The sequence below is a fragment of the Saccopteryx bilineata genome, chromosome 1 (genome assembly GCF_036850765.1).
Source record: "Saccopteryx bilineata isolate mSacBil1 chromosome 1, mSacBil1_pri_phased_curated, whole genome shotgun sequence".
Classification (NCBI taxonomy): Eukaryota; Metazoa; Chordata; class Mammalia; order Chiroptera; family Emballonuridae; genus Saccopteryx; species Saccopteryx bilineata.
In genome coordinates, this window is record NC_089490.1 from 233,815,424 (window position 1) to 233,828,818 (window position 13,395).

Sequence of the window (13,395 nt, forward strand, 5' to 3'; positions counted from 1 at the left end):
TTAGAGTAAGGGGCTAAAATAATAAGGGGGAACAGGCCTGTAAAACGCTCACAGTGTCGCTCCTCTATGACATAACCCTTAGGAGAACGAGCCTGATTGTGTGTGAATGGCTGCGCTGCTGACTGATGAGCCAGGGCAATGAGTTATTACACTCCAATTGCTACTCGCTGGGCTCCTTAACTGTCTGAGAAAACAAACTAACGGTCCAAGAAAAAGCTTTAAAAATAAATGGGTGCCAAACAGGCATAATTCACCATCTAAGCAGTTCGGTGTGGAGGGAGGAAAAGAAATGTATTAACTTCATCTAGTCCTTGGGGCTTTGTAGCAATAAATATCGATTTGATATGAAAAATAGCTATCTACTGTACTTAATAGTGTTAAGGATACTTTACCTGTTAAAAGAGGGGCAAAAGCTACAACACAGAGCTCCAGGGTTATGTCAGTGAGCGGAACCATTGTATGTTAATAGTTTTATTTCCTAAAACACCACTCTGCATTGATTCTGGGGGAGGAGCAGGTGCGATACTGCTGAGGAAGCATAGCACAGACGTCCCCCTGGCTTGCTTTTCTCCTCCAACACCAGTGATTTTAAAACACTGAGGACAATATAAAGCGCTCCAGCAAAGCCAAAAGAGAGGTTTTTAAAAAGACACACACACACACACACACACACACACACACACACGGTAATCGTTTTTTGTGACATTCCCCTGTGTCCCCCAGCGCCGCAGTACCGCGCCCCGTTCACGGTGGACAGCAACCTGACAATGGTGTGCGTTAACTGGAGCGGCTCCTTCCTCCTGAACGGCCCGCTGACGGAGTTCGTGCTGACCGACGGGGGCCAGCGCGTGTACCGCGGCCCAGACACCGCCCTCTACATCCCGCGGACGGCGGACCGCAGTGAGTTCCGGGCGTCTGCTTCTCCGCGGGGAAGGCACTGGGCTCCCTGGCGTCATAAGATGGTCACGCTGCGAGGTGGCCAGCGGAGGCATGTTATTAAAATGTCTGAAGTGGCCACCTCTGGTGGAAAAGTGAGTGCTCGGAGCAGAGAAGATTTGCCTTCCTGTTTGCTGCCCGATGCATCAATGTCACAATGCAGGAGAGAGCTGTCTCCATGTGACTCGAGTGTCCCCACAGAGGAACCAGACCAGAGGGCAGGTTGTGTTCACAGAGAACTAGCTCCCACAAGTGGGCTGTCAATGAGAATCCTGAAATGATACACTTTCAGGGACCTCGTGGATTTGCCTAGTGCGTCTCGCTGCCCCGGACAGCCCGGGCAGGCAGGGACCACCTCAGCCCTAAGGACCCTGAGAACGGGCTCCCACCTACGTATCCGTTCCTGAACTAATAACCTTTTCCCTCTGAAACCAAATTCCTTTCGTCTGTTTAATGACATGCCTGTCCTACCTCGGTTTGTTTTGTTTTTCAATTGAAATGAGAAAAACTTGCCAAGGTATTGTTTCCTAATGATCAGTGTGGCACAGGACCAATGGATATGAAGACATTTTAAGCAATCTGGATTTATACAGTAAATTAATTAGTGGTAGGGTGGGGTTTTTTTTTCATTTCCTTGAAAATACTATTTATTTTGGCTAAAAGTGCTGATTAACAGTGAGCTTTAGCATTACATTTATATTATTTGAAAGTTATCGATGAATTTTTAATACAATTGGGCCACCCATTTCCGTGGTCTCAGCTCTTGGTCACCAGGGCAGCTGGCATGACTTTGGGAGATCCGGGTTCTGCTCTGGCCGGGCCGCTCCCTCCGGTCCCTGGCTGTTCAAAGTGGTATTTAGATCATTTGATTTCCATGATCCCTTTGAGCTCCCCTGCTGAGTAAGACACTCTGGGTCACTTAGTGAAAGGCACACCTGTAAGTTTTAAAGGAACAGGTGTAGACCATCCGCAGAACAAGATACTCTACACGCAGCATCTTTTCTCTGCCAATCCCCTTCCTTTACAATATGGGCTCTGAGCTTCTTTCGTTCTGTTACTTATGTACCTGCTATCAGAACCCTGCTTTACAGCTACTCTCCTTGACAGTCATAAACTTAGAAGTTTGAGAATTAGGTAAAACCTCACCATTTGCAGGGGACCCTGTTATCATACCGTGACACATCGTCCTTCGCTGTTCTTGGCGGGAATGACTGAGTCAGTTACCCTCTGTCCAGCCTTCTTCTTCCAGGTCACATGCACTACGGAGGAAGGAAGCATTAGGACACCTCTGATCCAATACGACGCCTCAACTGGCCTAGGTGAGTGAAAAATGAAATCAGCTTCTGTTTGCAGACTTTTCATGTCTGATGCCACGTTAAACTTCTCACAGCACCTAACACCCCCCCCCCCCCCATGTAGTCTATCTCGTCTTATTTAGTAGCAGCTGTGAAATCGAGCAGGTCTCCTTGGATCTTCTTTTATGAACGTGGCTTTTCTGTTGGCTCCTGGCCCCATTCTGGATGTTTGTCTTTAGCAGTGATTTTGAAATTTAAGTGCGTCTGAGAGTCACCTCCATGTGCTTACTGGTACGTAGTTTCCCAGGCTGATGCAGAGCCAGACGGCAGGAGGGCCCAGGACTCTGTCCCTGATACAAGCCCATCCCGGTGGTCCTCATGCTGGGGACCAGGACCCCAAGTTGAGCACAACCCACTAAAGGGTGGCATCCCCTAAAACGAAAGGGGACTGTGAAAAGAAAGGCTTCCATGGATGTGGGAAGGAACACTGAGGACTATGCAAAAGTTACAGGAAATTCCGAGACCTGTCGTCCGACTAATGGGCACAGTCTGTTTTAATTGTGATGATAGAACTTCTCTAATATTCCCTCCCCGCTGCCTGAAGGCAGCCTTCAAGAGGAAGAGCAGGCAGTGTGTGTGGCCCCCTGCCTTTCCAGGGCCACTTCCTTTTGGAGGCGTCCCTGAGGCAGGCTGCCCTACATTCCCAGGTCCAGCAGGCCAGGAGCCCAGTGGGCAGCGGGCCGGCTCTGAGAGTTATAGCCCTGCTCCACACACACAGAAAACAGCTCCTCTAGGGTACAGCCAGAGCGGTTGTTTTACTCCAACCAGACACATGTTGGTCCTAATCAGGGGACTTACGACCTCCTGGAGCATAGTCAGGGCTTTGACTCTGCCTCTTCATGTTCGAGGTGGGAAGCAGAGCCCCGGAGAAGTCAAGGGACTGTGCCTGTTTTAACTGCAGGGCTATCAGAAGGAGACTTCAGGTTCCCAGAGTAATAGCCCTTCTCTCAGGAAGTTCAGATTTTCGGTTTTGTCACCTTATCTCCCTCCTTAAACATTCCACCCCCATCTGAAGGCTTCCCATAATTGTGCCCTGAGCGGTGGGCAGCCATGCCAGGTGGGCCTGCCCAGTGGTTGTGGTCCTAAAAGGGGGAAGTGTGCCCAGGACATTTACAGCTGTGTCTGTCTGTCTGTCCTGCTCTTGGCCTCTGGCACATGCCCAAACAGCGGCCAAGCTAGAGATGGTCTGAGAGCCTATCCCGTCAGTAACCACGATTCTGCTGCTTGTGCTGGCCTGCCGTGACCCCTGCAAGTGACCCCTGCAAGCCTTTCCCCCATCTACTCATGGCTCCCTCTGTCCCACTGTCCCTGCTGTCCCCACAGCCAGTCTTGACGATCCTGCTGCCCTTTCCTTCGTCCTGTGAAGCTCTCACAGGGCCTGGCACAGGGTAAGTGCTCATTACACACGAGTCACCTTCATCGGCCCTATGGACAGAGAATCACAGTGGCAGAAGGCTCAGCATAGGAGCAGAAATCTAGGGCAAGTCCAGTGGCTGAAGGAAGCCTCTCCTTAGGCAGTCCCGCCAGGGCCCTGTGTGAGGACGTGCAGAGCCTCTGCTCTTTAACCTGAGAGTGCGGACGAGGACTACATACTGCCTGTGAGCGAGCCAGTTCAGGGGGCTGATGTCTCAAAAGCCAGGTGGCACAGAGCTCCCGAGGAGCATAGCAGGGGCAGGAGGGAGGGGTCTCTGCCCCCACAGCACTGACCATGTGGGCAGCAGGGCCCTGCTGCAGGGTCACTAAGGGCTGGCTGTCCTCAGAGTCCACGGGCACACCATAGTGCAGCGGGCCTTCCTCAAGGTTACATTGATAACCCCCTTTTAAAAAGGCCCTTATCCCTATCCACTGTCTTACTTAGAATCTTATCAAGGCAGCGGTAACTTTTAACCACCAAGTGTCAGCCAGTCTCCTGGGGGCTGAGCTTCTCCTTAGGATCCGCCAGCATGCCGCCCCCTCCCCAGCCTGAACATGAGCGCCCACAGGCACCATGAGACCAACTGCTTCAAACGCCTCTCCCACTGACTGGAACAACAGGGCAAGAGAGAGATCACCAGACTGCCTTCCGCAGTAACGCCTCCGTCCTCTGTCCCTGGGCTTTGCAGGCCTGGTGCTCACAACTCCTGGAGGGAAGAAGGGCTCGGGGAGCAGAGGGACAGAGTTCTACAGCGAGCTGTGGTTCATCGTGCTCATGGCTATTCTGGGCTTGATCTTGCTGGCCATCTTTCTGTCCCTGCTCCTACAAAGAAAAATCCACAAGGAACCCTACATCCGAGAGCGACCTCCCTTAGTGCCTGTCCAGAAGAGGATGTCCCCACTGAGCGTCTACCCGCCAGGGGAGACCCACATGGTATGTCTCTTATGGCGGCTCCGTTCCCCATTGCCGGACTAGAATGCATGCTTTCATTTAGAGGGACTTATTTCCGGAGCCACTGTAACAAGGGGCTGATGGTCAATGTGTCTGAGTAAATAAATGTGAGGACCAAGGGAGGCCAACTCTGGAACAACCTTCTTGACTTTGGCCATCCGTTAGAATCCCCTGGTGCCATAAGACGAAACATTCGTGTCCCCCTAGAGTTCCCACTTTAGGGAATCCCCAATGCGATGGTACTGGGAGGGGGCTATTGGAAGAGATGAGATCATGAGGGGGTCCCCCGGGACCACCTTTGTCCCTTCCTGCGTGAGAAGGCACAGCAAGAGTACACCCCCACCCCCACCCTGAGCTGGGAAGCTTTGCTCTCTCATCACTTAGGGAATTCCAAGGAATTTAGTTCTGTGACAGAAATGGGGACCACAACCAAACATATTTCCTAAGTCAGTGTCACAGCAGCACCAAAATGAAGCACAGGCATCTGGTCAATCTGCTATAGTTTCAACACTTTAAACAATAGAAATGAGCGAATGGTAGCCTCGTCCGCCTCCCAGATCTGTTTCGTTCTCTGGGACACAGCGATGTGCAGCGGGTGAGCCCCTGACAAAGCGGTCCTGCCCAAGTGGTGGGGGTGTTGGGGACAGGAAGGGGCAGCAGCCCCCCGAGTCCATGGTAGTTGCGGAGTGTAGCCCCACGCAGACACATAGGTACATATCATCTCGGGATAGTACAAAAGGATGCGTTTGTGATGCTCCATTGAAGAAACACTAAGAACGTGCTCTATAATGTCCCCAATGCTGAACAAATGCCTCCCCGTTCGTTCTCAGTTTGACTCCGTGGCTGACATATCCGACGTGTCCAGCAATGTCACTCTAAAAAGCTACACCATGCACTTCGAGGTAGCTGTGTGCTGCATGAATGCATGACCTTTTGCATGGCAGGTTGATAGTGCTGAAAAGGCGCCTCTGATTGCTGGGACCCGCTAAACCCGGGCCCTCTGCTGTTGTGGAGCGGACTTTTCTTTGGGCGCATTCTAAGTCCTAATCAGAGTCTGGGTCCTAATCAGAGTGCCTTTGTGTTTCTGATGTTAGTATCAGGCCGAATTTATTTTGGAGCCTGGAATCCTATAACAAGGGGGAAGATATGGAATGAGAAAAAGGGAGGGGGGAGGGAGGAGTCCATTTCTCTACTCTTGAAGCGCAGTAAAGCCGTGCGCACTCAGTGGGGGCCATAGGAAGACGACACTGTTAACTTCACGGCTGGGAAGGGAGTGTCTTAAGAGACTCTGTGGGGACACCCATGGGGGGTGTCCTGTGAGCCCCCTCTACAGTGCAGCAGGCCCTTGTGTCCAGGGAACATCCCAAGCACTAGTACGTGAGCTGTCAGTGCTCACAGCCCTGGCCGTCCACCTGACATCACTATTGGTTTACCATCTCACCTTTACCAAGACGCTGGGGCCACCAGGCTCCTGGCAAGCCAAGTTCTGTGAGGCTATGGAGATGGTGTTCTCTTCACTGACAACATGTGACACGCTGTTCTGTCCTGGTTCACACCCCTCTGCTTTGGCCACTAATCACTAGCAGCAATCTTCTTCGCAGGGGTTGGCCGATACCAAGGTCCCGCGGTCTGGGGCGCGCATGAGCCTGCGAAGCAGCCAGAGCATCTCCGTGCTCCGGATCCCGAGCCAGAGCCAGCTCAGCCGGACCCTCTCCCACGGCTCCCTCCACCGCAGTGTCAGCCAGCTTCTGGACATGCAAGACAAGAAGGTCCTCATGGACAGCTCGCTGTGGGATACCATCATGGGCCACGACAGCGGGCTGGTGAGCAGGGGTCCTCCCCACAGCCTTTGCTAGACACCCCGGTGGAATACTGGTCAGAGGTGGTGTGAGCTTCCTGCACCCAAGTAAAGGCTGCCCCCCACCCTGGCACCAGTGCCCCCCTGACCGCTGACCCACGTGTTTTCCTGCTGTCAGTATGCCTGTTGGAGAGCAGGGTAGAAATGTCTTTTTTAGCACACAATAGAGCTCAAAAGATAAGCTCACAAGTAAGTGAAGAGACGCACTTGGGCAGAAGGGCAAGGAAACATATTTAGCCTAAACTAAGGCATACCATATAAACACATTTTACTAAAAGGGGGGAATTATTTTGGGGTTTATGGTTAGAAAAGACAGAGTAAGGGTTTTAAGGGGCTCAGTGGCCCCTTTCCCAGAAACACAGAAAATCATGGTGAGGGTTTTACTGCTGATGAACATCCCTTCTTCCTCAGTCCAGTGGGTACAGTGACTCTGAGAGCTGAAGCCGTAGGGACTGAACTGAAGATATTCCTTGTGTGTTTCCCATCCAGCAAACGTTTTCCCTGTGCCAACCACCTCGGCAGAGACACGTCCAGTTAGAGGGTCAACAGAGGCAGTGACAGACCTCGCTGGTTCCCTCCTCTGAGACAGAATGACTCACCTCCATTTCTTCCCATCTCCTGCTTTTGGACTCTTTCCCTCTTCTGTCTCTCAGAGTGCTAACTTCTCCTTCACGGAAAAGCTGCTGACTTCCACAAAGTCCTTCTCAAAGCGAAGGAAAGTCATAAAGCAAGTCCCCAGGGTGCAGGTTCTGTTCCAGTCACAATGGAAAAATAAAACACAGCCATCCCGGCTTGTCCACAAGGAGGATGTAGAATATGCATTTTTAAGTCATGGGCCTCCTTGATGGGAGTTTGACTATTCTATTTCAGATCTCAAGTTTCTAAATGGCAAGACTCATTATATTAGTTGAAACATATGGACCTGCTAACTGATCATATCAAGGGACATGCAAAATGGCAGCTCCATATGGTCCCACATGACACACCAGGGCTGGGATGCACGCGTGTCCTCCCCCAAGGACGCACACGGCTAGTGAGTTTCTCGTGGAACCGGGCTTTAGAATCAGCGTCTGGTGCAGAGCCCCTATTGCCACTGTTACCCTAGACCACGGGTCTCAAATTCGCGGCCCGCCCACCAATTTTGTGCGGCCCGCAGACTAATCAAACTTCGTGGATTAGTCTGCGGGCCAGTCTGCGGGCCGCGAGTTTGAGACCCCTGCCCTAGACTGACATTTTGTTTGCTCTTGACAGTACTAGTAACAAATAGGCAGTGTGGAAAGCAATCCAGACTGCTTCCGAAGACACCAAGCCTTGGAAATATGTCCCTTACAACTCATCCCTACCCCTGTTCAGTAAGCACAAATGCAGTAAGGATAGGAAACAAGACATCACATTCTGGCTCTGCTGCTTGCATTCTGATCCAAATTTTATATATACATTATCTCCACTGTACAGAGCAAACTGAGGCTTAGAAAGATTAAGATACAGCAAGGCACCTTCCTCAAACGACTTACACATTGGATTAGTCTATAGCTCATGTGTGCGTGTGACGTGATTCTTTCAGTAAGGTAAATCGGAGACAAGGAAGGTCTCAAACCACACCTTACAGTGCTGCGCTTAGGGTATTAATTAGCCTTTAAGGGAACAGTGCTATTGGTTGGCTGTGGCAGACATGCCTGCCTGCAAACATCCTAACCACTGCCCGCCGGCTGACTTTCCAGTACGTGGACGAGGAGGACCTAATGAACGCCATCAAGGGTTTCAGCTCCGTGACGAAGGAGCACACCACCTTCACCGACACCCACCTGTGAAGCCCGGCTGCCTGCAGTCCGTAAGTGCGACCGGAGCGCAGCTCCCCACTGACACGTCCCAGACGCTAATAATACCTGAGGCTCCGAGCTGCACATGGAGTCCCAGCTTCGGGCCCACTGAGGCCCTTCGAGGAAAACCGGCCTTGTCTGAGGCCATGGCCTCGGCAGAAGGGTTTGCTTAATTCCAGTGTTTACAGAGAGCCACCAAACGTTCCGACAGAACATCACGTAATTACAAATGTCTGCTCCCAGTGGCCTGCCTTTCTTGGAAAAGGCTGATCAGAACTCAGTATTTTTCTTACTTCACCCACCTTTTACATGACTGATAAGAAATACCAGGTAGGCCCTGGCTGGTTGGCTCAGTGGTAGAGCATCAGCCTGGTGTGCAGGAGTCCCAGGTTCAATTCCCGGCCAGGGTACACAGGAGAAGCGCCCATCTGCTTCTCCACCCCCCCCCTTCTTCTCTCTCTCTTCCCCTCCTGCAGCCAAGGCTCCACTGGAGCAAAGTTGGCCCGGGCGCTGAGGATGGCTCTGTGGCCTCTGCCTCAGGCCCTAGAATGGCTCTGGTTGCAACAGAGCAACACCCCAGATGGACAGAGCATCGCCCCCTGGTGGGCATGCTGGGTGGATTCCAGTTGGGCACATGCAGGAGTCTGACTGCCTCCCCATTTCCAACTTCAGGAAAAGGGAAAGGGAAAGGGAAGGGGAAGGGGAAGGGGAAGGGGAAGGGATATCAGGTAATCACTACCTTAGTAACCTTAGCAGTGCTGAACTGATGTCAGTGAGGGAAAACGGGAGGCAAAGCATCCGTTAGTTCTCATGCGTAGGAAGTCCTCCCTGTCCCCTTTATTACGGGAAGACGCAGAAATAAACAGTTCCATGTGGGTGCACTTTAAACAGGTAACTATTCTACAATAACTGAAAACGCATAATCTTAACCATTTTTATTGGACTTAATTGATAAATACAAGAAAATGGTTGTAAAATCACTGGCAATATGGTAAACTTTAAAACATTTATTTCACCTTCATTCATTTATATTTCTTGGAATGAGAATATGTACATTTTTCACCAATAAATGCTTAATGCTTTAAATTTACAATTCTATTTGCAGAAACTTGAAAACCATTCCAATTCAAGGGAAATTTTTTTTCTTTTATTCTTACAATTTAAAATACATTCAAAATGACATTTTTACAGCAGCCAAAACCTTTAACCCCAAATTCAAAACTGTAGTCTCATAAGCTTAACCAAATGGCCTCATTCTAATTTAATTATCTTGATTATTAACTCTGGGAAAATACTCCTGAAACAAGGCAGATGGACACCCAGTGTCATTTTCCCTTCTGCACACACTGAGCTTTGTCCTTGGTTATTTCATCTGTTCAAACACAGACAACTGCTCCAACTTTACAGAAAGTTTAAATGGACCTTGGGCATATTAGTGATGCTTGCTAAGATTTAAGACCTCCAACACTGAGAATCAGAAGAGGATCTACAGTTAAAATGACCCTAAGGGACTCCCACCACCAGTGCAGTCTGGTAGTCAGCATCAATAGTGTTTCTGAACTGCATGGTATCTCTTCACAAACATAGCACCTCGTTAAATGTCAGGTAAACACTTTGCAATCAGGATAGGGTTGAGAGATTAGGTTCAAAGAGAATGATGTGATTCACTTAAGATAACTTTGCAAGACAAGCGTCAGGCGCAGCTAAAATTCGGAATGCATTCTGTTGGTTTCCACGCTCCAAGGGACGCTCACCTACACGGCACAATCCTGTTAACATGTGGAACTTCCCATCCGTGTTCCCAAGCTCCAGGGGTAACTACACATTGACACGGACTCTTGCTTTACAAACTCAGTCCAAGGTACTTGTAAACCTAAGAAACAATCCTCAAAAAGGTCAAAGAAGATGCAGTTTTCATCTCCTTACTCCAGATAATGCTGTTAAGAAGACACTGGAGAGTCCCATTGTATCTGTGCAGTGTGGGTGTGAAAGCTAGTGTACGGAGAACCTACTGGGGTTTGTACTGTGTGAACAAACGCCCGCGTCTGGCGAGCAGCCCCAAGCGGTCCCGATCTGCCCCGAGGCTTCACAGGCCGTACTCCTGGGGCAGGGGCTCGCTCCTCCTGTGGCGCGGGGATGGCGTAGTCTTGGTGGGAGAAGGGGATGCGGTGCCCGGGGAGTCGGTGCCCTCGGACGTGCTGGGGGATGAGGCCAGGTGGGGCACCTTCTTCCTCCCCAGGAAGCCGCTGCCCTCAAAGCCCCCTCTCCGCCGCAAGTCCACCCGCAAGTCCACACGGCTCTCGCTCTCCTCCTCTGGCGTTCTTTTCCTAGACTCCAGCCCTGCCTCGGGGACTCTGTGCACGTCTGTCCCGCCCTCTGGATCCCGCCCGCCCCTGCCTTCTGGCCCGGCAGCGGGGGACTTGCCCTCGGACCCGGCCCCGCCACTGTCCCCCGTTGCCCGACGGCCATCCACCTGGCCCGGGCCCCCACCACCATCCGGCCCAGCCCTGTCCCTGTCCCCACCGCGGTCCCGGGCTCCGCCACCAGCCTGGATGTCCCGGTAGCTGTGGAAGCTCTCGGTCCGCCGCGCCCGGGCTAGCAGCGGGCTCTCCCGGTATGGCCGCACCGAGCCGTACGTGGCTGCTTCGTGGATGGCTTCGTGGGGCTGCAGCTGGAGGCTGGAAATGTCAGAAAACAGGTCAGACCTTTCTGAAACGTTCCAGGGGCATGTCACATTAATTAAACTGCCAATATAAATGCATAAGAAAGCCCTCTTTGTTCTATGCAGGTGTGTCTAACACTATCGATGCAAATGTCAGAGATTCAGTCAAACAGGGTTTTTCTGATTACAGCTGGCATACAATAATGTGTACTAGTCTCGGGTGTCCAACACAGTAATTACACATTAATATAACTGACGTGTGGATCCCTGTAAGTCTAGTACCCTTGGGACACTAGACAGCCAATGGAGTATTATCGCCTATGCTGTCCTTTACATCCCCGACTATGTAACTCAAGATAAATTTTTGAATAGCTAAAAAAAAGCTGAGGGAAAAAAACTTTAAAAACAATGTAGAATCAATATAATCCAGTATCTGGCCCTAAATTCAGATTCTGCATTTTTTGAATACATTAACTAAAAAGATATACTATGTCACTGCCTTACAAGTACATCCCATATACAAATACCGACTATTAAGCCGCACACCAGTAAAAGACACAGTGATGTATGCCAGTCATACCTCAACGATACCTCAACAGAGCAAATCAGTCACAAACTGCCTAAAGATGACACCAGACAACGCAGTCCCTTTGATCAATATGCCCCTGAGGTCACAGGAACAAGAGTGCCACCTACTAGCCAAAGTGACATAGAATTTTTCTCATTTCCTTTGAATGGACTCTTGATCACAGAACAGGCACCCAAATTCACAAGGAAAGGGTTAAAAATGTTTTTCTATGAAAAGAACCAGATACAAATAGAGGAAAAACTTAGTAAAAAAAAGGGGGGGGGGAAATATATATATATAGAGAGAGAGAGAGAGAGAATTGCAATGTAAAGTCTGAGTTTAAAACATAGTTAGGGGCCCTGGCCGGCTGGCTCAGCGGTAGAGCGTCGGCCTAGCGTGCGGAGGACCCGGGTTCGATTCCCGGCCAGGGCACACAGGAGAAGCGCCCATTTGCTTCTCCACCCCTCCGCCACGCTTTCCTCTCTGTCTCTCTCTTCCCCTCCCGCAGCCAAGGCTCCATTGGAGCAAAGATGGCCCGGGCGCTGGGGATGGCTCTGTGGCCTCTGCCTCAGGCGCTAGAGTGGCTCTGGTCGCAACATGGCAACACCCAGGATGGGCAGAGCATCGCCCCCTGGTGGGCAGAGCATCGCCCCTGGTGGGCGTGCCGGGTGGATCCTGGTCGGGCGCATGCGGGAGTCTGTCTGACTGTCTCTCCCTGTTTCCAGCTTCAGAAAAATGAAAAGAAAAAAAAAACAAAAAACATAGTTAGGCCCTGGCCAGTTGGCTCAGTGGTAGAGCGTCGGCCTGGCGTGCAGAAGTCCTGGGTTCGATTCCCGGCCAGGGCACACAGGAGAAGCGCCCATCTGCTTCTCCACCCCTCCCCTCTCCTTCCTCTCTGTCTCTCTCTTCCCCTCCCACAGCCGAGGCTCCATTGGAGCAAAGATGGCCCAGGCACTGGGGATGGCTCCTTGGCCTCTGCCCCAGGCGCTAGAGTGGCTCTGGTCGCAACAGAGCAACGCCCCGGAGGGGCAGAGCATCGCCCCCTGGTGGGCAGAGCATCGCCCCTGGTGGGCGTGCCGGGTGGATCCTGGTCGGGCGCATGCGGGAGTCTGTCTGACTGTCTCTCCCCGTTTCCAGCTTCGGAAAAAAAAACAAAAAAACATAGTTAGAAAAATATGGCTTTTAAGAATGACCACATTATGAACTCTCAGCCAGTATTCCGCAAAGCAGTCAGTATGACCGTCTGGTGTGTTCCGCTCACCTGGAGCTGGACTCCCGGAGACGGCTGTGCTGGACCACGGAGGTCGCTGGGCTGATGTTGGGCGTTGCGCAGCGGGACGTGCTGAGGTCACACTGGTCCAGTAGCTTCAGCAGCTCCTCCTCCGTCGGGCCGCCTGCATCTGAGGAACACACATACACGTCGGGACCACGGCGCCATGAGCCTGCCCTCCACACGTATCTTTCTTCACGAAACCTACCTTTATCTTCACTTTTGTTCACCATGTCCATGGCCATGGTCAGGTCCCACATCTGGATGCTGCCATTGGTGTGGCCTGTGAACAGGTAACGCCGAGGCCGCGAGCCCATCCTGCTGGACCCCTCACACTCGCGTACCGTGAACGAGGAAATTGTGGTGCAGTCCACAGCTTGGATCTCACAAATCCTGCAAGAGATGGTGTGCCGCTGCCAACCGTGGCCAGCAGACAACAGTGCGTTTCTGACTTGTGAAATTAATTTATTTTGCAAAGATACGGCTGACTATTCCACATGTATAAAACATTTAAAGGGGTCAAGGCAAGTCAGCAGGAATCCAAGTCAAACTTAGTCATTA

At 51.4% G+C, this 13,395-nt stretch overlaps 2 protein-coding genes across 2 annotated transcripts in view; one reads left to right on the plus strand and one right to left on the minus strand.

Annotated features, from left to right (window-relative positions):
- The window catches only part of USH2A (usherin), a 545,087-nt gene that overhangs the window by 528,970 nt on the left and 2,722 nt on the right, over positions 1–13,395 (plus strand). The window contains exons 68-72 of the mRNA XM_066238179.1: positions 724–900; positions 2,172–2,255; positions 4,394–4,638; positions 6,258–6,479; positions 8,236–8,345. Of these exons, the coding sequence (XP_066094276.1) occupies positions 724–900; positions 2,172–2,255; positions 4,394–4,638; positions 6,258–6,479; positions 8,236–8,325 (818 nt within the window). The 3' untranslated portion in view covers positions 8,326–8,345. The remainder of the gene's footprint in view (positions 1–723; positions 901–2,171; positions 2,256–4,393; positions 4,639–6,257; positions 6,480–8,235; positions 8,346–13,395) is intronic.
- The window catches only part of KCTD3 (potassium channel tetramerization domain containing 3), a 33,518-nt gene continuing 29,377 nt past the window's right edge, over positions 9,255–13,395 (minus strand). The window contains exons 16-18 of the mRNA XM_066238192.1: positions 13,043–13,227; positions 12,826–12,964; positions 9,255–11,012 (exon numbers count right to left, since the gene is read on the minus strand). Coding sequence (XP_066094289.1) covers positions 10,421–11,012; positions 12,826–12,964; positions 13,043–13,227 — 916 coding nt within the window. The 3' untranslated portion in view covers positions 9,255–10,420. The remainder of the gene's footprint in view (positions 11,013–12,825; positions 12,965–13,042; positions 13,228–13,395) is intronic.